Below are 27,904 nucleotides of genomic sequence, written 5' to 3'. Positions count from 1 at the left end.
GACTAAAAGGCATTGAGTTTTTTCCCACTATTTTGTAGACATTTTACAGACAAAACCACCATTCAAAAAAAAAAAAATACTGACAGCATAATAGCTGTTAAAGGTATTTCAATTTCTACCGGAAAGGAGTGCTGATGCAGACATTCATGACCCGAAAACCAAATTATCAGAATTCATGTTTAATGTCAGAGTAATGGCTACGTAACAAAAAGGCTCTTTAGACATGCTATACAGAATGTACAAGTAAACAAAGTCCAAAAATACTACTGAAAACAAAATGCAAAACTTCAACAATACAAAAAAAAGCAGCATTGGATATTGCCAGAGCAGTTACTGCTAACCTTTGGTATAAAGTCATAAAGGACGTTCAGAGAATAAAACAATACAAACGCACTTATGTTTTGCTGTGTTGGCGGATGTATGAAACCCTCCCAACATGTAGCTCCATTAAGATGAATTATCACTGCATGTTTTCATCTGAACTTTCTCAGTCGCTGAAAGAGGGCATTAAATTGACCTCGGCCAACAGTCAGAAGACATGAAACAACAAGAATCTGCTTCCACTGAGGCAGGGAGTGTTTCAAAATATAGAGGAACTAGTTAAAAGTCGTGTTTTTTTAGAGGTGGGTTTGGTAATTTGGAATTCAGAGGAAGAGGCTCGGAATGTGCTGATCTGGTCATTAAAGGCAAGCGGATGATCGACAAAATATGAGTTAGATCCATCAGAGAGTAAGAATAATATGCAATTCACATCTGCACGTACCACTGAGGTGTACCAATACATGTAGTCAATTTTTAGTAATTGATGACATAGAAGTAACAATAATTCTGTGGTCATTAGGGATGTAAATCACAAGTTATGACATGATGAGCAATTATAATTATATCGATTTTTTGGACAACGATATATTTGCTGATATAACAAAGTCTGCCACAATTTTGATTTAATTCAATTCAGTGATTAATATGAGTTGATCTTCAACTTCTTTCTGGCGCTAAGGCGGCTAACATTGTTATGATGTTTCACAAGAACGTGTGTCTGCACAGAAATGGTGGCATGGTCATGCTATGGTAATTTCAAAATAAAGGGGCATATTAAAGATGATGATATTTACAGATATTTTCAATTTGCACCGAAGATTTTGGAATGTTGATCATTTGAATGACTATCTAGATGGACGTGTCCTTACACCCCTTATGACCATGTTACACTTAGTGACATTACATGGAAAATATAGCATCAAGCTACAACATCACACATTTGCACGGCAGATTAACTTTTCAGCATTATTGACTTTAGTGTCTGAATTCAGCATCTTTGAACTCTCACTACAAAAAGAGCGAGAAAAGGAACATGACCCTTTCTTTCTTGGTCAAAAATAAAAGAGCAGAATGTAGCAGTACTCATGATGAACATAACAATCACAATAACAAAAATAAACTTTCAAATATCATTGTCAGACATTGTGTCCATGAAGAACGAGTATGATAAACTCTCAGTCGCTGCTTTTTTAGGTACAGCTAACTAAAACTACAGCAGTCTGATACAACAGTCCTACACAAATCCTGCTTTCCTCAGAGCTAAAGAGTAACGATTTGCCCCGAGGCATGTTAGGCTAGTAAATCTAGCAACTTGCCAGATTGAAGGAGGGGTAAAAAAAAGAATTTAACAAATCATTTTTTGAAGGGTTGATGGTGGAAGCAGCTCAGGAGTGCACTCAGGAGACAGAACGATGAATAAAGAGAAAGGATTTCAGTTTTCCTGGAAACAGGAGTTTAGTTTGGTGGCGTTAAGAGGATGTGGCCAAAACTCCAACTACGTGTTTGCCTCAAGTTTGAGAGCGGGGTGAGTTAACAGGGTTGGTTTTTTTTGACAATTAAGGTAAGTTTTTGTTGTTTTTTAAAACTGCTAATGAATAAAGAGATTTCTGAGTGCACACATGGAAGAAAACAATGTTGAATCCTACTTCATGAAAGTTAAAATGTTTAGTTTAAGCTGTAGAGAGGTGTTGATTTAACTGTATGACCACTTTGGAGGCTGTAGTTTGTGCTGCTGTTGAACTGGGGAGACCTCGAGCTCACCTGGTAGAGTGTGTGCCCCTTTTTAGACTGCGGTCGCTGGGGTTCGACTCCAACCAGTGGCCCTTTGCTGCATGTCACCCCCCCCCTCTCTCTCTCCAACCTTTCAATTCTATCGCAGCTGTCCTATTAAAGGCAAAAATGCACATAAAAAACATTCTTTAAAAGAACTGTATTACATTTTCCAGAGAGGTGTTACTTACCCTCACTGATGTAGCGGACAAAATAACAAAGGCACCTGTCAATATAACTCAAACTAAATCCTCCAAAGGACCATACAGTTGAATAAAGATTCTCTCAAAAACCAAAACACTGAACATTTATGACGTTTAGATTCATGGCTGGACTGCTGTAGTAAACTGCATTCATTTTAGCTCGGTGTACCAGTTGAGGCAACCGAGTTTAATTTGCTAAATACATTGAACAGATGAGTCATCTGAGAGTCCCAAATAAAGCCAATCACATCTGAGCAACTCTGAAGTGCAATAATCAAGAGGATTTTTAAGGACAACTCATGATATCCAACTTGCTCATAAAAAAACAAAACACAAAAAACGTTCTTTTACATGAGAGGCATTTACGTTTTCAGATCGATCAAAACTTCAGGGTAACGCTGGACCAATAAAGTCTTAAAATTACTGCAGCTTATGTCTCAAACCTCTCTGCAAACAGACTAGTAAGACGTAGAATTTTATAGATTACTCGCCTTATGTACACATACATACATACATGTATAAAATAATACAATACATTCTCATTTTTCACAGTCCCAAGTGAAAACCTCGGCTTAATCAATATCTGCGGTAGGATCATTATCTTTTTTTGAGATAAAAGCGGAAGGACGATGTAAAACGGCATGCACACTGCATAATAAAGTTAACCACCGTTAAATTAAGTGCCTGTAAGATATGATAAAGGAGAGGGACAAATCAGTGCATACTGTAATATATAAGCCATAATGTCACCTGATCGAGGTTACTGAGAACGCTTGTTAAAAAGGCCATCTGAAAGACAACCATTAGAAAATAGCCAGCTAAACCATGATTGTCACATGTGCAAAACAACTGTACGCTTTCTCCCCAAACTGCTTGTCATCACAAAGACATAAAAATGAAGTAATTAGCAATCGACATGAAACAAGATCCGATAAAGATGATATAGGATATATTCATATATATTTATAATATACACCACATTTTGGTGTCACTGTCTCTGGGATTTGCATAACTAGATACCAGATAGAATAGCTTTGAGTCAGTCGGGATGGCTGTGGGAATGTGGGACATTTCAATGTTCTTTCCTATATTAACAACCACAAACTGCTGGTCAGGGAACTACAATTATCATCTCTTTAAACCGCCATTTTGCCCGCTCTGGAACAGGTGGTTTGTAATTTCTACTAAAGTCATGTAGGCTGCTCCAACAGGTGTCTGTACCAGGAATGATGAGACAAAGCTGCCAGTGTCACGTGCACTGGCAAAAAGATTTCAGCCCCACAGCAGCCGGGACGGAGCTCGAATAAGACTCGACCATGTCTTGGCGTTCTCTCACGGCAGCATCCGACATGGCTCTTTAAAGCATACATTCATGGCTTTCTCTAGACAGAGAACAGAGAAGAGTGGAGGATGTGAGAGAACAGGGGTCCTGCAGAGGTGGAGGCGTCAAGGAGGAGGTCAGTTTAATCACTGGTCCCTTTCTCTGGCCTGACACAGCGGCCTCTCCACAGTGGAGAACGTCAGCATGTCCTCTTGAGTGAAAAGGGAATGTAAACATACAAGAGAGCATCTTTGGCAGAGTGTGAGGAGTCTCTTTGGAGGTAGTGGGTGAAGGGAGGAGGGGGGTGCAGCAACGAGGACTCAGAGGCAGAACGTGGGTGGAGTGTAAGGACCTATGTGGGAGCAGCATGCTCCTGAGGGTTAGTCCTATTAGAGGCACTTCTGTGGTCCTGTGTGCATTGGCTGGGAAAACAGTCCGCCTCTGCTTCACTCTGTTCCTCTGCCCCGTCGGCAGCGGAGGGCAGAGGTGGCGTCCTGTGTACTGTCACTGGGTGCTGCGACGCGCCTGGCTGGGGTTTCGAGGACGGGTCCTCGCCTTCTCCCCAGAAGGATCTGCTAAGAGAATCTGCAAAGACGATGAAACACAAAACTTAGATGCATTTTATCTCCACTAACAGATTCCTAAACAGTTTTTTTGGCAATCACAGATTTACTGTTGGTAAACGCCTTAAGCATAATCGCCATGTATTATCCGATTCCTGCTTCTCAAAGGATTTGCTGCTTTTCAATGTTTTATATCCATGTAACTTGAGAGCCTTTAGACTTTGAAGTGTCGATTGTAGGCTTGGAGGGTATCTGTTTTTTCATACTTTCCTGGAATTTTACTGATGTTTCATACGCTATATGATGGCGTCAGTGATCAGGTTAGAGCAGCCACACTGACGGCGTGCGCAGCACTGCTCAGCTGCAGCACATCAAGAAACAGAGTCACACCATTTTTTTCCACATTGCTTGCAGTTTTCAGTAAAAACAGATAGTGAAAATAGTCTTTGGATAATTACATTGACTCAATACTACAGTTTTAATGTCTTTATCTGTCATAGATATGAGCAAATACAAATGTATCTGTTTTACTCAACCTTTCCTGTTCCTGTTTCTGTGTTTCTTTGGTGACACAACTGAAGGGATTCTGACCCTGAAAACATAAATGCCTGCCTTATACTTTTGATTATTACCACATTTAAGTAGCTAGTTTTCCAGTTTGTTTGTTTGTTTATGAGTTAGCTAAGCTGACTTTTACACAGTTGTTTTTCTCATCTCAGCAGAGAATGTTAGTTTTAGCCTCCAAGTACTAACCTCAACTAAACAACATTATATACTACATTATATGTTATAATTCTTTTTTGTTATATCAACACAGACAACTATTGATCTGCTGCACAGTGGTGTGTTAACTACACTGGGAAAGACAGGCAGAATCTACAAATGGTGGAGAGGGCGGCTCAGCGAGTCATTGGGACCGAACAGCCACATCTAAAGGACATATACCGGCTGACTAAAAAGCAAAGCCAGCGGTATCTCAAAAGATCCATCCCACCCTGGACACTGTCTGTTTGCCTCCCTCCCCTCTGCAAGAAGGTATAGGACAATAAAACGCAGAATAAACAGACTGAAAAACAGCTTCTTTCAAGAGATATAACCTCTGTTTAACCTCCCACATACACACACACCCACAGACAACATGCACCCACAAACACTGCCAAAGACTAAAAAAGACTGACTGCTGTGAACAATAACTGCACCGACCTTACGCACACATTCGCTACACACTACACTGGCATCATACTGCACATTGCAGTTTTTTGCACATACCGTCCTACATGCTGCTACCTAACCACCACTGCCCTGCTCAGTCACTTATTCAGGGACAAAGTTTCAAAACTTTTCCATAACTTTTCAAGGACCCATAGTTGAGAAAAACAGTTGTGTTTTTTTTAAATATCAGACAGAAACTGTACTCAAACATAATCTCAGCTAGCTCACATACACAAAGGAAGAGATGGAATGTGAGAAGAAAATGATTTGACGTTGATTACTGTAACTATTTTGCTACACAAGACAACATTCAATGGTTTTTCCTAATTCCATGACTTTTCCAGACTTAGGAATCTTTTCACATGATTGTGAAATTTCCATGACATTTCCAGGTTTTCCATGACTGTGGAACCTTGCAATTTGTCTCATTTCTAATACTTGACTTTGTATAGATTTTGCTACTCTGAATATTTCTATATTTTTTGCTCTTTTTTGCATCATTTACTTTTATTTGTTGAGCTTTTATGCTGCACACTCCTAAAGAGCTGTTAAATGTTTTAGTGTTCTTGGCAAGAAGACAACAATAATCTGTTTTACTACCCAAGTCTAATTTCTTCATTGCAGAATATATTATTGTAATGTACAGCATTTACATATATTATAGATTCGCAGCTATTATTCATATCATGTCACTTAACCTCATAACTTTCTCTTTAATTGCTCTTATATAGTTCATATTTTTAATTCTACTCTTCAACTATACGTACACACACATTGTATTTTCTTTATACTCATTTTTGATTAGATTTTTTTTCTATTTTTCTGCACTCATTTGTCTGTGTGCTGCTGCAACACCTGAACTTCCCCTCCGGGGTAAATAGAAACTTATCTTAAATACAATCTTCTAGGTTTACTAGTTCAGTGGGAAATCTCTCATCTGTAAAAGAATGGCTTCAGTAAATCGATGACCTCAGTGTCTGCACTGTGTGTACCGTGTATAAAGCTGCGAGCTTACAGCTAACCTGCCTGAGCATGTCAGATTTATAGCAGCCACAAAAAGTAGAGAAAAATGTTTACAGAGTCCTACAAATTGTTTTTTTGTTATTTCCCAGTAGCTGCAGGAGGGTGAAACTTCAGCATGTTACCAAAAAACACCTCAGCAGGTAAGGAGTGATAGTTGGCACCTAGACAAAGACTGGTGTCACCACCTCGCTCTACTGGGTAAAATGTCTGTTTTTCAGGTCTCACCATTAGTGTAGTGCTCCGGGGGAGTGTGGCTGCTCAACCTTTTGTCATGAGAGGTGAGAAAGACGGAGGAGTCCTGGTTACTAATGAGGCTCTCCAGCGCCGTGTCCTCGTGCTGGGCGTGCTCACTGAAGCTTTCCTTCAGGCCTGGCAGGGTCTTGTCCAGCGGGTCGTCCTCCCCAAGGTAGGCGTAGGGGCAGTACTCCCGTGTGCGAGAGTAGATGTTGGCGTTGTCGTAGCAGTCAGAGCAGATGACCAGCGGACCTGCAGTTCCTGCCAAGAAAGAAGACGCATCTTAAATAAATGTTTCTATGAATGTGTTTGTTTTTCAAAGCCTGTTTCAGACCTTGGCTTCATTTTGAGACTCCGTCAGTGTGATGTATGTTGACGGTGGCAGGAAAAAGGCCTATCAAGTACTCTCACTTGACTTTATGATTATTCTCACTGTATATTTATTATGTGTAAAACAATGATGATCTGTATTTATTCGTTTCAGAATAGAGAAAAGAAACTATTTCTTAACTTGTCTTTGTTTCTCAATTTTCATGCACTTTCAAAACCCTTTTGAGACCTGAAATTTTACTTAAAATTTCAAAACTTATTTTTGGTTTACACTGTTGGGGATCTGCATACAAAACATAATTAAAATACTATTTTTGTTACAAAATAACAAAGGTGTTATATCTTTTTTACTTTCCCCCTCTTTTTTAAATATCTTTAATATTTAAGCAGTTGTGTAAATTTTTATTTTTTTGACGTTTTTGTTTTGTGACAGCACTTTGAACTACTTTTGTGTACGAGAAGTGCATTACAAATCAAGTTTAATGTTGTTTGTTGTCTTTGTGAGTACAATATTGGTCCATCATAACATGAATCTATGTTTGTACTGCTGCAACTGATGCTTGCATCCTGATGTGATTAATAACATTAGAATGCATTTTCTCTTTTTTAAATTACTTAAATTATATTATATCAAAAGGACATTAAAATAAATACATATGGATGGAAAGACCTCCAACCTTATTACACTTTAATGTTAATACATCTACATAAAAACTAGAGAAGTTGGAAGGTCTTGTGAAACACATAGAAACTGCAGGAAAAAAAAAAAAATTTTAAAAGGCAGAAAAAAAATGAAAGCTGCCAAAAAAATGTAATCCTTTAAAAAAAACAACAAACATAACCGTTTGGGTGTAAATGACACGAACCTGTGGGGAGTCCAGCTAGTCCGTCTCGCGGCTCTCCAGGGTGGAAGCTGCTACGACCAGTGAACAAAGAGCCAACCCTGCAGTGCAGCATGCCATTCCCCTCCGTGTCCACCTCGCTGCCTGTGTCTCCATAACACACACCTGGGACACACATGATAATTAGTCAGTGTCTCATTTCAGCAAGGATCTGATCCAAAACACAAAAGCAGGAACAAGAACCTAATGGGCCTGGGAGTGTGCAAAACCTTTGGGTACTGAAAGGCAAATTTAAGAGGCTGGATTTTATTTACTGATGTTTATTTTAATGTTTTTCCATGTCAAAAGTTACTCATACGTGGTGCATCTTTGTCTCTGATATCTTGTGGTTGAATAATAACCTCACCTTGTATGAGAAGATCAGAGATGATTACTATAAAGGATTTTGTGAACATATTCTATACAAGAAAACCACATTTAATATGCCAAGATTATGACATAATTGTCTGCAAGCAGCAATTCTGTGGTTCAAGTCAGCATGAACAGTTTGAAGGTGAAAACTGCAAAGGATTAAATCAAATGTAAAAAAAAAACTTAACATCAATTTTTAAAAAAAAATCACTTACAGATTAGACAAACGGGACTGTTTCATCTTCCACTGAAAAAGTATTAAAATGTTCATTGTTCATGAAAGCTGCAGCCCTTGCTGTTGATGCTGCTACACTTCTTTCTTCCTTTTTTACTTGTTTATCGTCTCCTAATGAAAACACAGTCGTACTACCTGCGTACATCTCCCTTGGTACATGTCTACAGCTGTATGACAGTCCTGCCATGAGAAATAAAAACAGAAAAATGCTGATTGATCTTGCTCGATCAACCCATATTGTGTGGCGAGCAACATATAGAATATTTTGAATTACTAGCCATGGGCCGCTTTAAATCTGTCCAAAGGCCATGATTGGCCCCAAGGCCAGACTTTGGGCATGCCTACCCTAGTGGCTGATTTGAATTAAACTTTCACAGTATGTTTCAGGTACTTATGTGGACAAATCCAGCCCAAGTGTTGTGGAGGGAGGTCTATTAATGTGCTGAGCACCATGTCTGAGTCAAACATGGTGAAATTCATCAAATCTAAAAGGATGATTACTCACCATCTGTGCCTTTATGGACATATCCATTGGAGAGAGGAGGCATGAGCTGCTGGTGGCTGCCAGCCTCAGAATTACTGTAGCCTTCCTGAGGCTCTGACAAAGTACCCTGAGAGGAGAGGTAGCTGGGGATGTCTGCTGGCAAATTCATCTCATCTGGAACAGACAGAGACACATTTTTTACAGTGAATGGAGTTCTGTGACGCACTCTATAGACACATTTCATGGTTCCCAAACAGCCACCATTACTGGGTGAAGCTTCAAATAAGGAACATTTATTTTGATGGTTATATGTCTGAACTACTGACCTGTGTTGGTGATACTGTAGTCCTCGCTTTTCCTGCGCATGTGATAGATGACAATCACCCAGACCAGCGAGGTCCCGACCACACAACACACCACCACAATCACCACGATGCCCACGGTGGTCCAGCCGTCCTGGTCGTACCCCGTGCCGGTGTCGCAGTTGGGTGATGGCGAGACGCTCAGGTAGATGTGGCCGCGTTCTGTTCCCAGAGTGTTAGACATAATGCAGGTGTATTTCCCAGCATCGGCAGGCCCAGCATCAACTATGATAAGGAGCTGGTTGGCTGCAGCAAAGAAGTGGCGCTCAGTGAGCACCAGAGGCCCGTCGTCCTTGGTCCAGTTGAGACGAGGGGCTGGGCTGCCTCCAGCTATACACTGAAGTACAGCAGTTTCACCGCGGGCCACTGTCCTGTCTTCCAGCGGCCGCATGAAGGACGGCGTTTCTGGAAGAGAAGCGGTTGTATTAATTTTTTTTTTATTCAATAAGAATTATCCCAGGGGCATTAATGTCAAACCGTACAAATAGACACACATGAGGTCAAGAAACAGTTATAAAGAAATGTGATGTACACATATACATACACCAAAAGGGCACGACTCTTTTATTAAACCCATTAATGATCGTTGGATAACACTAGCCATGTGATGCAACAGATACGACACGCTGAAATACCTGGTTTTACTGATAATGTTGAGGAACTTTAATTTGAATTCTTAAACAAAATGCTCTATAAAAAAACAAAGCATATTTTGGAAGTTTACAAAAATGAGCATCTGAAGAGACAGAACTGTTCTTTGTTTTTGTTTTGTTAACAATGATGATTTCAGTTAGATTTGTTTAGGTCAAAGCTATTGAATATTTAATCATCCAAATTTTCTCACTATATCTTAGCCTTTCTAACCCTCTGGTGTGCATAAACAACAGCTTATAAACTGCTTTTTTATTACAAAAATCTGTATTGGCCATGAGAAGCATTGGTTGTCTGTGTTGGCTGAAAAGAAATCTGTATTGTGCGTCGCTTTTTTTAAGCTTTCTCCGAGGACGTGATATAATAAAGTTTGTATACACACCATCTTTAGTTAAAAGTGCAGATTTGGAAACACAAAAACAAGGATGTGTAACAACTTTAAGAAATAAATGAGCAACCAATTTGAGCAGTGACTCAGCTGAGATGACCCAGTAGTGAAACATCAGTAGTACTCTGCTGATCAGGTGCATGACTCACCTAGGACGGTGAGAGTAGCGTTTGCAGACAGGCTGCCAGCTGCGTTTTGAGCCGTACAGCTGTACACCCCCATGTCTTCTGTTTTGACGTTAGCGATAAAGAAGATGTCATCATCTGGCATCACATGCATCCTGCGCTCCCGGGCAGCAGGGAAATCAGTGCCTCCATCTTTCTGCCAAGCAATCTGCGGTGATGGATGGCCTTCAGCAGCACACTCCAGCCTGGCCATCGTCCCAGTTCGGATTGTCAGATCCATGGGAGTCTTTAGAAAGGATGGCAGCTCTGAAAGAGAAGAGGATAGACAGAGTGGTCAAGGGTGGGACAGATATAAAATACAGTTTTAACATTTTTGAGCCACACTCACAGTGTATTGGCAAGAGCAGCACCTTATAGCTTAAAGAAAATAAAAGACTGCAGAGCAAGAGAAAAACACAGAGCCCCTTACTGAGAGTCATCAATCACATTCACTGACAAAGTGCAAACATCCTCACCATTGACAGTAAGCTTGGCCCTGTTGGAGTAGTTGGAGCCGAAGTGATTGGAGACCACACACTGGTAGCGCCCCTCATCAGTGAAGTTGACATTGAGGAGGTGAAGCACAGTAGTGTATATCAGCTCTCCCTCCTGATACCGGGCGTAGTTTTGAACTTCTGCATCATATAGCACCTCCCCGTCCTTCCGCCAAGCTGTGGTCATTGGTGAATCGCTGCTGCTGGACGCAACGCAGCTCAGAGTCACGTTGTTCCCCCGCAGCGCCACATACGTCTCTGGATGAGTTGTGATCTGAGGCTTGGGGAAATCATCTGTGAAGGAGTAGCGACAGAAGAGTTCAACTCAGAATTTTTCCATGGTAGAAAATATATATTTTTTTACTCTTAAAATGAAATTATTCAGTGTTCATACAGACATTACCAAATGAAATTCAAGGACTTCCAAGTACTTTTTCAAGCAGTATTTTTTCATTTTCAATGACTTCACTCAAATTAACTTAATAATTTTCAATGTTGAATGTTTGCTAAACATGAGTAAATGATCCGATCAGTGTCTCTCTTTTCAGTGAAGTGTTACTTGTCACACCTTTTTTAGGCAGAACTGTGAAGAATCCTCAAAGTATTTAAATGACATAAGTGCTATGGTGCTTATGGCGTTACTTTAATGCGCAATTTTCTCATGCTTTGAAATTACTACTGACTGCATTCACACAGTTAACAGGAGAAGGAGAGACCTGCCACATTTGCCTGATGTCAGACAAAAACTTTAAACTTTTTACAAAAATGAGTACAGATTATGAAGACAGGAAAAAACATCTTTAAAGTGGGAACATCTGTAAGTAGCAAAAGGCCAAAAGCTGGAACTTAAGCATTAATTTCAGTTTTCAGCACAGCTATTACATCAGCACACCAATGAAGAGAGAGAAAAACAAATCACAGTGAAAAGCCGACTCACTAAGTTGAATTATGTTAAGTTTTGCAGTGCCAACATAGGAAGGCTAGTTTTGCCGAGGTTTTATGAGTGGATCAAAGTAAAGGCAAGGAAGAAAAAAGACGAAAAGTATGCCAATGTCAAGACGGTGATGCATCAGAGTTTTAAAAAAGAGAAAGTTAAGTGACTCCTGATTCTGAGCAGTTAAAATATTAGTGCAGTTCAGTTCAGACCTTTTATTTTCCCTCAAGGGGAAATCTGATCTGCAGTCGGCAGTACAAAACAATTCAAAAATACAATAAACAGGCAGAGGCAAACAGGCATCCCAATTAACAGTAAAAGTATGACTAAAGTCATCTAAAACTGTCAATAAAAGGAACAAGCACAGTCAACCATAAGAACTGACCAGTCATTAAAATATACAGAAATATCAATAAAAGGAGTAATCGCAGTCATTTCCAAATATTTAAAGTCTAAGTTAATTATGTTGATTGCACATGGAACAAAAAAAAATGTATTTCTATTTGTTCTAGCTCCAGGGAGCCTATATCTCCGTCCAGAGGGAAGTGGAATGAAGTCCACTAAGATTGGGTGATGAGAGATGGACAAGATTGACAGAGCCTTCTGCAAAACTTGTCTGTAAAAGATCTTTGTGAGAGAGAGCTGCTGCATGCCAATTCTCTTACTGGCTTCTATGACCATATTGGACAGACGATTTTTGTTTTGTACTGATTGGTTCCCATAAAATGAGATAAACAATGACGATGAACAACACTTTGGTCAAAGTAGAAGTCAGCGTTATGTGGTTCATTCAAATTTCAAGAACTTTTTAGTATTTTGTTTGAAAAGTGGGACTATTTTAAAAGTATTTGCAAAGTGTTTAATTTTTCCTCCTCAAAACGTAACTTCAAACACCTTATGTGAAACCTGAAAATATTAGTTGGTGTTCAACATAAAACGTGCCGATGTAGAAAGTCAGCATAGCATTTCAGTCTATGAGGACCAGACATCTGTAGTTCTCAGTCTTCCAGATATTTGATATAACTGTTAATGAAATTAAAGTTTATGAAACCTGTGAACAAAACTTCCAGTGAAATAATGCGCTGTTGTTGTGAAATGTACAGTGTACTACAATAATCCACTACACACTAAAGTGATTTCAAAACATCCCAAAACCAACACACATTTTTCGGTGTGTTGACAGAAATGTTCCTACATTAGATCAGACTTGGAACAATATTAAAAAAGAGACAATGGGACTGACCACAAACAAACTCTTCAGAGCTGATGGACAGGACGTTGCGACCAAGCAGGCTGGCAGGATGAGCACAGACAGCTGAGACAGACTGCTGGAACTGGCTGTCAGTCAGCCACGGCCCCAGCCACTGCATGTGGCAGTCACACAGCAGGCTGCTCGTGTTCAGGATGCTGAGAACAAGGAAGGTAATCAAAAAAGTGTGAGGTGAGTCATTGTAAATTAGTTAGAATCATCAATCTGCTGTAGAGATAAAATCAGATGAACCCACTGAACAAATGAATATGAATTTGGGACTTCCAGGATTTGTTAAACATTTCAAAAAGTGATTTGTGATCAACCCTTTCAGGAAAACAAAATTGCATTTACTTGCTTGAAATGAAGGTTCAATTTGCCTACCTTTATCTATTCTGACAACATATCCAGTGTTGCTTGTGTTAACTGCGTGACTGTGAGCACGCAACAGTAGCTGCTTTTGTACTACATCAAACATCAAGTAAACAGAGCTCTGGCTGATCTGTAACAAAGTGTGTATTCTTGCTAAAAATGTGTTATTGATAAAACTAAGCAATTGTCTCAGTTCAGACACACAAAAAATACAACCTCAGTCTACAACAAAAACACAAACACAACACGGACAACAGGCATCATTTAACAATCTTAAAAGCTTAACCACTATCCAAGTGGTGCATCAGGCTTCTCATTTTCAAACCAGTCAGCAGGAGACAAAATAAAAAGTCAATCAAGCATGGGAACTGAATTACAGGTGTAAAGCAACCTTTAAATAATCTTAATAAAGACAGGAGATTGGATTCTCTGCTTAAAACGCCTCCGGAAACTTGTCTTGGTACACTTAATCCTGAAATAAATCTTAATTACGAAGGTGTAACCATTATGTTCCTCTCGCTGAGTTATCACGCAAAGCCACTTCATCAACTCTCCAAGCAAACAGTGCTATATTCTATTAAAGCAGCAGACTAATTAATAACAGGATATGACTGCTGTCATGATACATTTTCTGAGTTTGACAGCTGCTGGAGCATTTCGTTAGCCACTGCTTGAGAGGCACTCCTAAAAACCACAAAAAGGCAAGACACTTAACATTTCCACTGTTTTCCTTGTAGGAAAGAGACAAGTGGCAACCTCCAGGGCTAAAAAAAAACCCCACTGAGTCAATGCAGAGGTGAAAAAAACTGGAATACTTTGAATGGCCACTTGAGGCAGATTCCAGAGGCAAAATCCTCACCCAACCAACCAACCCCCACCCTTGTGCCAACTTTTTATCAGTACAAGGGTGAGTAGATAATGACTGAATTTTAACACATTACATTTTCATTTTTGTGTTGACTATCCCTTTAAAGCTAAAGGTGCATAAATACGGGTGTGGACACTTAGATTGACATGCTATCTGCGAGGGGTCACCACAGTCTATAGCCACTTTTACACTGCATGTTCACGGCATAAATATCACACCGTTATGTCGCCTTGCTGTTCTGTATATGTATGACAGCGGAAATGGAGGAGAGAGTTGTCTCAGCTCTGAGCCGGGAAACATAAAAATGAGAAGTCGTGACCATGGGTGAGCAGGTGTGACATTTTGATGAAGCATTATGTTGGCGACCACACCATGGGAGATTTCAAAAGCAGCTGTTAGCAATTAGCTGCTAATTTAAAGAAGAAAACCAGCAGCCGTAAATGGTGAAACAATGAGATGAGGGAGCTCCCAACCCTCCGAGCAGAGGACGAGTTCAGCTGCCAAATAACAGAGACAGTAAATGATCATTTTTTCATAAAGCACTGCAGACACAATTGTTACTCAAGGCAGACACGGTTGTGTTAAATGTCACGCCCGTCACGCCTCTTTTGCTTCCAGGGTGCTGGCATTCTTTCTAAAATCACACGCTGAAGCTGCATGATGCCGTTGCTGTTTGGTTCTGTGTAAAAACGCGAAGGCGGTGCAAAAAAGGGACTTTGTTGTGGCCCTATAGCGCAATCTCTGTGTAAAATGGGCAAATGACTCAGATCCACCACTCGCTCCTCCACCGTTCCAAACTCTTGTCCAAATATGGTCAATTCTGTCCGCAAACCAGTGGGTGACGTCTCAATAGCTACATTTTATACAGTCTATGACAGGACTTTAAATCTAAATCAAAAATCTCTGCTTGTCTAACTGAGCCATAAATAATACAGTTTGGATAAGACAGCAATCTAATTACTCAGCAATTACACACATTTTTACAGGCAGCCACCAAAAAATGAGCTGAAAGACTTTAAAGTTAAGTTACTGTGCTCCCATGCATTCATTGCTAAAGCTATAGCAGTCCAACAGTTTGTCACAATTCATCTCCTTCATACAACTACATAACAGCAATTTAAAATGCGCATTATGTCATTTAATTGGAACATCACTTAATCATTATAATTCCTTTTTGATGAAAGCAATGTTGTTAAATTAGGCAAAGAAACAATAATAACACCGGGTAAGGCTGGCTTCCAAATGTGCTTATGAGAGCTTTAAGATTCATTTAGTGTCTACTCACAACACTTTGAGCTTTATATGGGACAACGCCTCGGGGTGTATCGACATGATGCCATTCTTGCTGAGGTCCCTGCAGAGTGGACAGAAATATGGATTAGACACACCTAATGTGATCAAAATGGCATCCCATTTCACAGGCGTAAGACAACAACAGCAGCACAGTGGTAAAAAAAAAAAAAAAGGCTTCTGCTATCTTTAATCATTCAACAATAACAAGAGATCCTTCTGAGACACAAGTGTGACTGTGCAGAGAAAGAAGGGTGTGCAGTGGCTTTACTCACAGGTGCTCCAGCTCTTCCAGGCCCTCGAACGCTTTCTTGGTGATTGATTTGATTTTGTTCCGCTGTATGATTCTGAAAATAAAATATAAACACAATTTTTAATATGGTGTGCATTTAAAATTGTTGCCATAACAGCTGCTCTGGGGTAACATGTTATTGCACACTGGAACCACTGAGTCAGCAGCTTTTGTGAAAGCTGTAGTAGGTAACTTTTTGTTAGATTTGCTGAAACTACTACAATGTTCTGAGAGCAGTGCATAAGACAGATATTTTGTGAAAAAAATATTCCTCCTCCTCCTTCTCCTCGTAGTGCTTGTCATGGCATTTGCTAGAATTTGAGCAAAAAAGAAAGTGAGCAAAAACAACCAATCAGAGCAGAGGAGCCTCTAATGCCGCTGTCAATCATATCAATCACTATTCGTAAACTGCAGTCAAACTATCAAACTAGGCAGCGCAGAACAATTATGAATTCCGATTCTGATACCACACTGTCTACAGTTGTTTCCTTAAACATATTTTAGTGCACTGTTGCAATGAAAAAGATTATGACCCAACCACCATGTTGGAAAAAGTAGAGCCCAAAGAAGCATCCCCCACATGATGAAATTCACTGTACTCGGAACTCAGAAACAGAAAAACAACATCCAACACGGAAAAGTACCTTCAAGTCAGAATTCCAAGTCAGAAACTTAGGCAAGAACTATCTGGCCCACTTCGCGGACATAACGTATCTGACATCACAGCAAAATGTCAGTGCACATGTGAACCGGTCAGAATGATGTTTTCATCATTTACTTTACTTTATGTAGTGTTTTATGTAGCATTTGTGTTGTGAAATGTGTTGTTAACGTTGTAGCTGCCATTTCTATTCATTTGAGGTATGCATTAGTTTGGACGGACATATGCATGTCCGCAAAGACTTCTGAAGCACAAACAACTTTATGCTGTTGACTGTGATGGTTCACACTATCACACTCAGCACTCTTTTACACAATTTTGAGCTGTTGTACATTAATTTAATGAGCAAAGACAGGCAAGACTACGCCATTTCTCTTCACTAATGCCACTGGCGTAATTGATATTAGTCCTCTGTAAATGGTTCTGAATCTCAGAGACTTGACAAACAGACATCTGTTTGCTTCCCAAACAGATGCACTGGGAGGCATTTAAAATTGGAAATCAGTAATACAGAGTTGAAATTATCGACTTCTGACTTGCAACAGATTGCAGCATCTGTTTCACTGTATGGATGTAATGTCATTTTAAGAAAATATGACAACAAATTACCAACTACAGCTTTAAAAGGCCATGTTGAGGCATTTCATCAGCCTTTCAATGCAAGTTCGACTAAACTACACAGTTGCAATTTCACAGCAAAATAAAACCTGTTAAGTTCAAACAGACCTATCTGAATAAAGCTTACCAGTATCAGGAAGCACTTCTCACCATTTAAGTAGAATACATCCAAATCTCTGAAACTCTGATACAGATTATAAAATTACCCTGCTGCATTTGTCTAAATGCGATTTAATTTGGAGCATATATTCAATGAAAATCTATCAATAATCTCATCTATCTATGTATGTGAATAATCTGAGAGTCCTCACAGTGTGTTCAGCTTCTTCATTCCATCAAACACACCAACGGAGTCTTCGATGGCCCAGGAGATTTCATTATTGCGGATATCTCTGAAAAACAAAGAGTCACATGTTAGAATTAAACAAACCCCTTAAAGACTAAAGATTTGATGACTCATCCTGCAAAGGGAGGACACATTATCTCCACTGCGGCTGTCAGTGGCGCTGACTCTCAGTCAGAAGACTAACAATCTGAGACACCGTACTTCCACTGTGTGTTACAGTTCGCTGCCCCCTGCTTTTCTGATGAGGGGAAATTAATTGGCTCTGTTTAGCACTGGGACAGTTCATGGGTCCCTTGGAAATACAGCGAGGCCTTGTGTTTACAGGATGGGTCATGGGCTCTTTTGTCTGTCTTTCCTCATGCCTGGCCACCTTTGAAAGAACTTCAGCACTCTCCAATTCCCCTCTCCCATGAAAGCTCCCAGGATGGTCGAACTCCAAAATATGACCCCTTTCTCGATTCTCGGTGGCTTACACAGAAGTCTGCGTGGCAAATAATGAGCTCACAACTTCCTCTTTTCTTCCACACTTCTTACAGCGCAGGTGTGAAGAAGATGCTCAATTAGGCTGACATTCAGAGTCTTAGTCTTTGGTGTTTTCAAGGTTTTTGTGGAGGTGTAATATTAGCCACATCTGTTGTCTATTATTCTCCAACTACATGCATTTTTGTAACTGGATAGAGGTAGAAATAGCAGACTTATACCACTGTTGTACCAAGTAATGCATTTTGTAGCACTGATGTGGAATGCATTCATGTAGGAGGACGTTGTTGCAAAACATAACTCCCATAACAGAGCAGTGCACAATATTTAATGATATTCAACACCCAAGAAAACATAATCCCATTTCCCCCGACAACGCCAGAGCTGCTGAGTTATTTGTTGATATGCTCAGTAGGCACTGAAATGTTGAGCATATTAAATGTTGATATTATTTCATCCCTGCTTGATAAAGTATTAAAAAGCAAACAAACTCAAATCCCAGACCAGAAGGGGTTTTGGTCTACCCACACTGAAAAAAAGATTTTATCAGCCTTCACCTCTCAGCCTCTGGCTCAGTCAGCTCTCTTCCCCACACAGAATTACGACAACCCTCCATACACTACATTGTTCACAAGAAAGGCATGGACTGGTTAAATTTTCAGTTAAGATTCAGTTAAATTTTTTCCTAAATTCAGTGTTTTCCGTTTACATTTTGTTATCTGCAAGAGTGTCTAATTATGTGTTGGATGAATAAAATAATGATAAAATCATAACATCTTCAAAATTCAATTAATATCAATTAATTTTATGCAACACATTCAGAGGGCCTCATTCACATGACTGCAGGGTCCAACAATAACATTCATTTTCAGGATTTTTTTCCCAGTCACCCAACATCAAAGAGTAAAGTAATAACCCCCCACAACTTAGTTTGATTTCTTAATTTATAAGGGACACGGATAAAGCCTATTATATTTCCTGTGAATATAATCCAATCAGGGTTCCCACATATTTTCACAGATAAATTTTTATATGATTTTTCAAGGATCCAAAATTACAAAACAAACAAAAAATATATTTCAGCTAGCTGGCATACCTGGAGGGAGAATTGGAATGCAGGGATAAAATGAAATAATGTATATGATGGTATATGAAACACACATATACACATATTTGAGCAACATGACGCTGACAGCAAAAAACCCCCAATAAATTTGCCTTTATCTTACATTACATGGAAGGTTATCTGAGGAAGATTAGTGTAACAGTGTCAATATATGTAACAAAATTGCCTAAGATTTCAAAAAATTCCAAAAAGATTTTTTTTCTACTTCCGTGATTTTTTCCAGGCCTGGAAAATGCCATTGTGAAATTCCATGACTTTTCCATGTTTTTCATGACCATGGGACCCCTGTCTTATTTTAAAAAAACACCTTATTGTTAAAAGTGGACACAGTCGTGTGCACTGGGCTGTTTCACTGCATTTACAGGTCAGAGTACCGGAGCACTTTAACTTTCATAGCAGCTGCTGGGGATGCACGTGATGGCTGGCTTTATGTAGAAACATCAGATGCTGCCTCAGGACCACCATGAAGCACGGGAGGCAGTCAAGCTAATGTTAGCACTCATTCAAATCTTTGTTGCCAGAGGCTTCACTAAGGGAAAAGTGAACAGTGTTTCCCCAGGAGTCAGTAGCCCTGCCACTGTGTGTGAAGGAGCTAAGTCCCGCTCTCACGCCCAATAATATACCAAAACTTAGCAGCAAAGTATTTTTTTTTTCATTTAGCTTAAGCACTGTGGAAAAAAACCCACTTGTAATATTAGAAAAAAAAGACTTACAGCTGATCTACTTTTTATGATGTAATAATACCATTCCATATCACAAAGATAACGTGTTTTACATATAGTGCAAGAGTTTTGCATGCATTTCCACGTGGTGATGAAGCTCTCACTGCTTTAAAATTTCAAATGAAGACACCTATGTTTGCTTCTCCTGAGAATGAGCAGAGCTCTACTGTAGATTTTTCACATTTCTCATCAACTCATCTGAAATCAGCATGATGCCGACAGTGAACGGCAGGACAGAAGACACAAAAGCAAGAGAACAGGATTCTACGGAAATAACACATTGGGTGGTTTGATCTAAGACTAAACAGATGACTAATGACAAGCAGAATCAGAACACAACAAAGACTGTATCAGAGGATGCAGACTTGAAACGCTGGCATTCTCTACTTTTATTTCTCTAAACTACTTTGGATTACTTGGGAAATGTATTCAAGACAACACTAGAACTACACATGAAGAGTGAAACAAACCACAGACCTACTGTAGTGAGCAGCCTTCATGAGAATGCACAGAGCCAAGAACATGTCAGGAGGGTTATATTACACAAACTCCACTTAAACACACCTGTTAGATCAAAATGGTAACACATAATTTGGGAAGATTTATTTGAGGCGAGGAACTTACAGGGTGCGCAGGCTTGCCAGGCCACTGAACACTCCCTCTCCCAAATGGCTGATGGAGTTTTCTCCGAGGTTCAGGCTCTCCAGGAGACCTAATCCTACGAACGCCGTCTCCTCAAGTCTCGTGAGATGATTGAAGGACAAGTCTCTGCAAAAAACAACCACAAACATAAGCGAGATTAGCTCAAAGTTTCCTTATTTAACACCAGTTTTGTAGGTTAATTTATCTCCACATAAAAGAATGATTATCTAAAATGACGCATTTTCACAAAATTGTTTAAAAAAAACAACAAAAAAAACCCATATGCAATACATCCACCGCAGGCAAGATAGCATTGAATCAGCTCCAGCCACCCAAAAGTAGCGCAGCAAGATAACAGTAACTCCTCAGAGCACACAGAATGAATTTCAGAGCCCCGGGGCTGATGGAAGTAAGTGGGGACTCTTAGCTGCGTGGGGATTTTAGCTTTGAAGCAAACACACTCACAGTTCCTCCAGCTTTTGGCAAAACTCCCAGGCGTCTGGTCGGATGATGCCGACAGCATTCTGGCTGACCCGTAGGATACGCAGCATGCGGAGTCCATACAGCCAGCCTTTGTTGACCTCAGTCAGGTTGTTGTGCTCCAGCTCTCTGAGACACAGATGGAGTTAACAAAATGACATTAACAAAAAGTACTGAAAATGCATAAATTGTTTTATTTCATTAACAAAACTGCCAGAAAGATCATGGCATGAACAGTCAACACAAGATGCAGAAAAAATACAGAGTATATTTGTGCTCTTTATAGCTACTTTTAAAGGTTTTACACTTTACTGTTCCACAATTGCATACACTGCTTAAAGGCATAGTTTCAGTTTTTTGAAGTGGGGTTGTATGGGCTACATATCCATAGTTGAAGGGCAAAACAAATTTCCAACATGGTGGCCAACGCCATTAAGGAAATGCCATCGAACTGTAGCACAAACCTGTCAATTTCAGAATATTTGGATCACCTCGCCCAAGAAGAAAAACAAAGATATGTGAACAAACTGCAAGTTTAGGGCACTTGCAATTAATTTACAGCACCCCCCATAGTATTCCTATCACTAAAATCAGCTTCCTTTTTTTCTTTTCTTTTTTTAAACAAATGACTACACTTGTCTGGCTACAAAACACTGCTAATTTTAGTTGTTTGTTGTAAATTCGCTGTTTTAGGTCTTTTGTTTGTTTTTGTTTGTAAAATCTTCATGCTGTTTATTTTTAACATCTTGCTGTTGTGCTCTTCTGAATCTGTTTGTTCTTTCATGTCAAATTTGTCATGCTGCTGTCTAAGCCCAGACAACCTTGAAAAGGAGGTTTTGAAACTCAATGGGATTTTTTTCTTTAAAGTTCCTGTCATTGCTTCATTTTGACATTGTTTATATCTATCTTGTGAAGAACCCCTTTAATTATCCTGCTGCCAGGATGAAAGCGTAGAAAAGTATGGACAGTTACATGTATTTTTGATCTGAACAGTCGATAATGCTGCTGTTTGGGCGGTGAAAGACAAGAAATTCTTCATTGTCAGCGAGTGAGTTTGTTAGTTCATGCTATTGAGGCTTTTATTTCATAAAAAACTGCAACACTGTACTTACAGTTCTTCCATGTTGTTTAGTCCAAAAAAGGCTCCATCCATGAGCTTAGTGATGCTGTTCCTCTGCATCTTCAGTGACCTCAGCGAGTCCATTCCTTTAAATGTCAAACTGTCCACTATCTTGATCTTGTTACGCTTCATTTCACTAAAATGACAGCAAGAAAGAGACCAGCTTTCATCAACTGAGTACATCTAGAGCAAAACAAACTTGAGCTGAATTTAATTCCTTTTTCATTCATTCATTCATTTTCTGTAACAGCTTATCCTCATAAGGGTGGCGCAGTGGGGGGTTATCCCAGCTGTCATTGGGTGAGAGGCGGGGTACACCCTGGACAGGTTGCCAACCGATTCGTTTTTTATTGATTAATCTATCGATAATTTTTTTAAGTGATCTAACTTATTACTCAATAAATATTAAAAATGACATTTTTAAACGTGTCATACACTGCAGGTCATTATTCTCCAACAAAAAATAACCCAGTCTTAACTGGTAATTCAAAATAAAATGCATAGTATCAGCAACTGATGGCATTCTGTCCACAGACACACAGTCAGACAGCTTTTGTTTTGAAAGGGAAGCAAGGAAGTTGAGGTAAACCAAACATCTTTGTATTTTCTCATCTCTGTGACAGAGAGACTTTAACTTTTGCCTTATAAAATGGTATAGAGTCAACAAACGCGAGCGTCACGCTTAAAAAAACGATGAGCCACCGTTTCTCTAGATGTGCTGCAGCTGACATGCAGCTCAGAAGCGCCTGACAAGCGTTGGGCGAGCAGCGTGCACGCTCTGACTTGATACAAGAGTGCCGAAACAAAAAACAACACGCCCGGCACCGCTCACGCTCTCATTACATGCGCTGTGTGAAACAGTGCGACGCGTTGACATATGATACGTGAATCGACGTATTCACGTAATCGATTACGGCAATTACAGCGACCCATCGCCCCAGCTCTAATTTAGAGTCACCAAATAACCTGACATGCATGTCTTTGGATTGTGGGAGGAAGCCGGAGAACCCAGACAGAACCCCTACGGACGTTGGAGAAAATGCAAACTCTGCACAGAGGGGCCCCCCCGCCCAGGGTCTGAACCTTGCCCCAACCTGGATTCGAACGGGGGACCCTCTTGCTGTGAGGCAGTGCTGAAGCTACTTATGTACGAGTCGTTACAGAACAGAATTAAAATCCCCACATTTGTCTTCCAACTATCAACTGACAAATTATTTCAGTTTTGCACCAAAAAACACATCATGTGATACTTACAGGAACTGAAGCTGTGGAAGTTTGAAGACTTTGGATGGCAGCACAGCTAATCTGTTCCTGTTCAGCCTCAGCACCAGCAGGGAGCTGGAGATGTTTTCAAAGCAGCCGGGCTCGAGGATGCTGATCTTGTTATTACTCAAATTCCTTTGAGAAAAAGAAAGAGAAGAAAAATAAGAGACACAATCAGCAAGGACAAGGCCGCCTGCTTTATAGTTATAAATGAATATCCACAAGAGGAGGCAGCACAGAGCCAGCTGGTCCACAAAAAGACGCTTTCTGACCAGCAACAAACTGATCAAAATAAGGTTTTTTTTTGTTGTTGTTTTTTTTTACTCTGACTTGATAAAAACACTCTACATGTCTTGGCTTCAATAGTAATACTTTGCTTCAATATGTGCTCTGTAATTCTTTGTAAAGCCATAACTGGTATGTCATCTTACTTACTTTCTTTTATTAAAATGAGGTTTTTGTGCAGTATTGTGCAGACTGTGATTGTATTGTCAGGCTATGATTGTAGGCAATTGTCAGAAACTTTCTTGATGAAGAAAAAAAGAATCTGTAAAATAAAAGTGATTACATACAGATATTTCAGCTGCATGGAGGGGAAGGATCCAACTTTGAGCTCGGAGATGGAGTTGGATGTCAGGTCCAGTGTCTCCAAGGAAACGTATGGCTGCAGCTGATGCATCGAGAGCTCTGAGATCCGATTGTGGACTCTGAATCATAGAAAAAATATGACAGGTAATGTAATGACACTGATTACTACTAACATGAGGGAAGAATCCTTAAGGCACAATACCAATGTTTTGGTTTTAGTATATTTGAATATATACAACGCTATAAGGCATCAAAAGCTTAAAAATTTCCAATTATTCCAAAAGGGTCTAAGTTTACAAAAAATTAGGGCAGCACAACACGCAAAGCAGAAGAGAAACAAACCAAATTTTTTTTTAATCATTTGACAATTATTTTGACAGATATTGATGGCAATATTAGTTGTGATCTTAGTGGGACTGGTAATTTTTGCATTTTACTTTCACCAGAAAAAAAATAATATTAATATATGGTTTGTAGGCCAGGGCATCTTCACAGATTAGATCAGATTTCACTTTATTAATAGATTTAATTCTGAAATTGGTCTTGTTTCCCACACTTTTCACATGAACGCACATAAATAGAAAAATACAAACAATATTTAACCCACACACTGTTGTAGCATAACAATGCTCAAGTTTTAACAGTATGTTGGGACACATATGACCTTAATCAAAAAATTACAGCTCCTGCGATTGGATACTGCACATGGCTATATTGCGATTTTGAAAACTTTCAGTTAATCATGCAGTCCTTCAGAAGAGAGACAGTTTATTTTTTGCAATAACAACAAAAAGAAACATTTAACAGTCTTTTTTTCTTGAGGGGAAGCACATAAAGAGAGAAAGCCCTAAAGGCAGCGTACATTTACATCAACAAACTCAAGGCTTATTTTGTGTATTTGCTTTAGGAGGGACAGGAGAGGCTAGAAAACCCGAAGGGGATTCTATACTTACAATGACAGCGACGTGATATTTGAGGAAACATCTCCAAAAAAAGGAAGAACCGTCAGCTCATTGTGATTCATGGTGCTGAAATAAAATACAACATAGCATTAGTGTCATATTGAAAAGACCTTTACATAATTTAAATCCTGGATTGTCCAACATCTTCCAAAACAGTCATTACAAGAGTCTTCAAAGTTTTTCAGGCCAAGGGCCCCTTAGTTGAAGGAGAGACGAAGCAGGGACCCCCAATTACACATTGTGTATAAAACTGAGCTGAACTAGAGATAATTCTCTGAATATTCTAAACAATAAAAATTATCTTTGAAAATACGCATTAACATGAATACAGAGCATCATTAACAGACACATTTTATATGTAATGGTACTGTTACTATTATTGTTGCTGTGCATACCCCCCTCCCCTCTCTCACCCTCTCTTTTCTATGTATCACTTTTCCAACTACAGTACTTTTACTGTTCTTTACGACATCTATTGCACATCTGTCCATCCTGGAAGAGGGCTCCCTCTTCAGTCCCTTTCTGCCCCCCCCGTTATAGGGTTTCTTTGGATGACTTTTTCCTTAGTCTCTGTGAGGGTCTACGGACAGAGGGATGTCGTATGCTGTAAAGCCGTCTGAGGCAAACTGTGATTTGTGATAATGGGCTTTATAAATAAAATTTACTTGAATATTGCATTGAGCGAGTTTTTGTATTATATAGATTAATGTCAAAATATTGTAAAGAATGCAATACAAATAAATCAATGGCAGCACGAATTATGACTTCCAAAAGTGACCATAAACATGAGAAAACACCTTTGTAGACTACTTTAAACAAAAACTGAACATTATAACCTTTGTGAAGGTTGCATTCATTCATTATTTATAGACTACATTGCTTTTAGCAAAGTGCACCTAATAAACAGACAACGCAATGTATATGTGTCAGATTCATATCCCAGTACCAGTGGAGTAATGTCACCAAGTAATAATACGCCATTACAATACTTGAGTATTTTTTGGAGTTTCTGTACTTTACTTGAGTTTTTATATTTCTGTCAACTTTCACTTTTACTCCTCTACATTCCCTACATAAAATATATGCTTTTACTACACTAATTGTTTCCTAAGCATTTTAGTTACTTACTACAAAATAGAGAGGGAAGGTAGGGTAGATTAGTGAAGGAGTGGGAGGGATGGTAAAACTGGATTTTGATCTTTAAATCATTTACGTTGTATGAAAGACCGTGTTTTTCTTCAAGTGTAACGTACACGCCATTTTTACAGTACTGTATGTTCAGACGAAGTAAATTTCATAATTCTGAATAATTGCCTCTTCGCTACCAGAACTGACTTAAATTTTGAATACTTTAGTACATGTAAAATCACTTTTCATTCTGAAGTACAGTAAAAATCATATTATGGATGCGGATAATGTCAGCACATCATTGGTTGTGGCAGCTCTTGGCTTTGAAATGACATACTGGAATTGACCAACATGCTGATTTCTGCTGATTCACAAATAAAATGTGAAAAAAAGCGAACATGTACAAAACATGAACCCTAAGTTGAAGGACTCTTCTTATTTGAATAACAATGAATAAATATTTTATACACTGAAAAGTATTGCATTTATATGCCCCCATCTGCTGGTGGGCCATCATGATAAGAGCATGCATAATATGATGTTAATTCCACTACTGAAAGACTTAATGATCCCTTAAATTACACAATGAATAAAGTAGATATATGAAAAAGATCACCATTGAAATCGGTTATCGGCCAAATCAGCAAAAGTCAAATACTGTGCATCCTTATATCAGAAACTTCAAGTCTTTTACCAGATCAATATGCTAATAGGTGAATTAAACCTCTACCAAAGTTATTTTCTGGTAAGATTTCTGTAGCCTATTTTTACTTAAATGTGGCTTTCAGGTACTTTATCCACCACTGCCCAGTACAGTACTGGATAAATGAGTTTGGATGTGATTATTATTCTTTTTAAATGTCCCAGTGATGCTTTTGTTGATATAATAAGGAAATAAACCAAAAGTCATGTCCTGAAACAAACCATATCACATAGACATTTGGAGTCAAGTGTCTAGAAGACATCTAAATGTGGTTTCTTTGTATGTTGTGGCTCACCTCTTGGTTGAGCAACAAATCAGTGCAGAGCATTCAGGACAAACTTATTAGCATCTAACCGGTTTGCTACTCACACTTGTGTTATCTCATCTGGTGTGTCCACAGGAGCCGTGGACAGCCTTTTTCTGTTGCAGTCCAGAACTTGGACCCCATCTTGTCCTTTAGTACACGAGCAAGGAGCGGGACAAGACTCCAGAGCCCAGGCAGTCAAACTCAGCAGCATGAAGACAAGGGCCGAAGGAATGGGCCAACCCTCCGCCATTTTAAATGTCTTCCTACTGAGGGCTACGTAGCTACGTGGCTAACTCGCTAAACTGGCACGTTAACTGTTACAAAACCACCATCAAATCGTCCCTGCGATTTGATATCAGTCAAAAGAAGACACGCTTTTGGTTGATAGTGTCATGACTCCAGGCGGGACCTTAAAATACATATTTTCCCAACTTGCGTGAAGCATCCCAGCAGAGATTTCTCCCCTTCTTCCCAGAGCCTGGAATTCCTTCCGCTCCAATCCGGACAGTGGACACCCTCCCGGGGAAGCTAATGCTAGCTCAACGCTGAGCTGATTCGGTCCCACAAATACGCCACTTTTAACCACACGACATCGGTTAAACTCCACGCTTGGTTAGCGTTTGATTACACCGGACGATATGAAATAGTATAATTACTTCATGTGGGTTGTTTACAACAAATATTCTCCGTCTTTCTGTCCCGCAAGAACAACAAAGCGCCTTGAGTTGATGACATAGAATATCTT

At 39.5% G+C, this 27,904-nt stretch overlaps 1 protein-coding gene across 1 annotated transcript; it reads right to left on the bottom strand.

Annotated features, from left to right (window-relative positions):
• Positions 1–163: 163 nt before the first annotated feature.
• On the bottom strand, positions 164–27,904 carry lrig2 (leucine-rich repeats and immunoglobulin-like domains 2). Its single transcript, XM_042509043.2, has 18 exons — positions 27,222–27,904; positions 25,013–25,087; positions 24,044–24,178; positions 23,463–23,606; positions 22,201–22,344; positions 21,074–21,217; positions 20,591–20,734; positions 17,604–17,684; positions 15,997–16,068; positions 15,717–15,785; positions 13,186–13,349; positions 10,991–11,302; positions 10,500–10,781; positions 9,276–9,716; positions 8,971–9,123; positions 7,844–7,984; positions 6,639–6,908; positions 164–4,200 (listed from the first exon to the last, which is right to left on the bottom strand). Exons 1-18 carry the CDS (start codon positions 27,407–27,409, stop codon positions 3,968–3,970), a joined length of 3,192 nt encoding a protein of 1,063 aa, XP_042364977.2. The 5' UTR covers positions 27,410–27,904; the 3' UTR covers positions 164–3,967.

The sequence above is a fragment of the Plectropomus leopardus genome, chromosome 2 (assembly GCF_026936395.1).
Source record: "Plectropomus leopardus strain MGB_pleo_1.0 chromosome 2, ASM2693639v1, whole genome shotgun sequence".
Classification (NCBI taxonomy): domain Eukaryota; kingdom Metazoa; phylum Chordata; class Actinopteri; order Perciformes; family Serranidae; genus Plectropomus; species Plectropomus leopardus.
This window is presented reverse-complemented; position numbering and strand designations above follow the sequence as displayed.

Coding starts and splice junctions, on each gene's coding strand:
- lrig2 (XM_042509043.2), bottom strand. CDS start 27,409: ATGGCGGAGGGTTGGCCCATTCCTTCGGCCCTTGTCTTCATGCTGCTG. Junction 16,069..17,603: donor ATGAAGAAGCTGAACACACT/GTGAGGACTCTC, acceptor TTTTATTTTCAG/AATCATACAGCGGAACAAAA. Junction 10,782..10,990: donor GGCCAAGCTTACTGTCAATG/GTGAGGATGTTT, acceptor CTTCTCTTTCAG/AGCTGCCATCCTTTCTAAAG.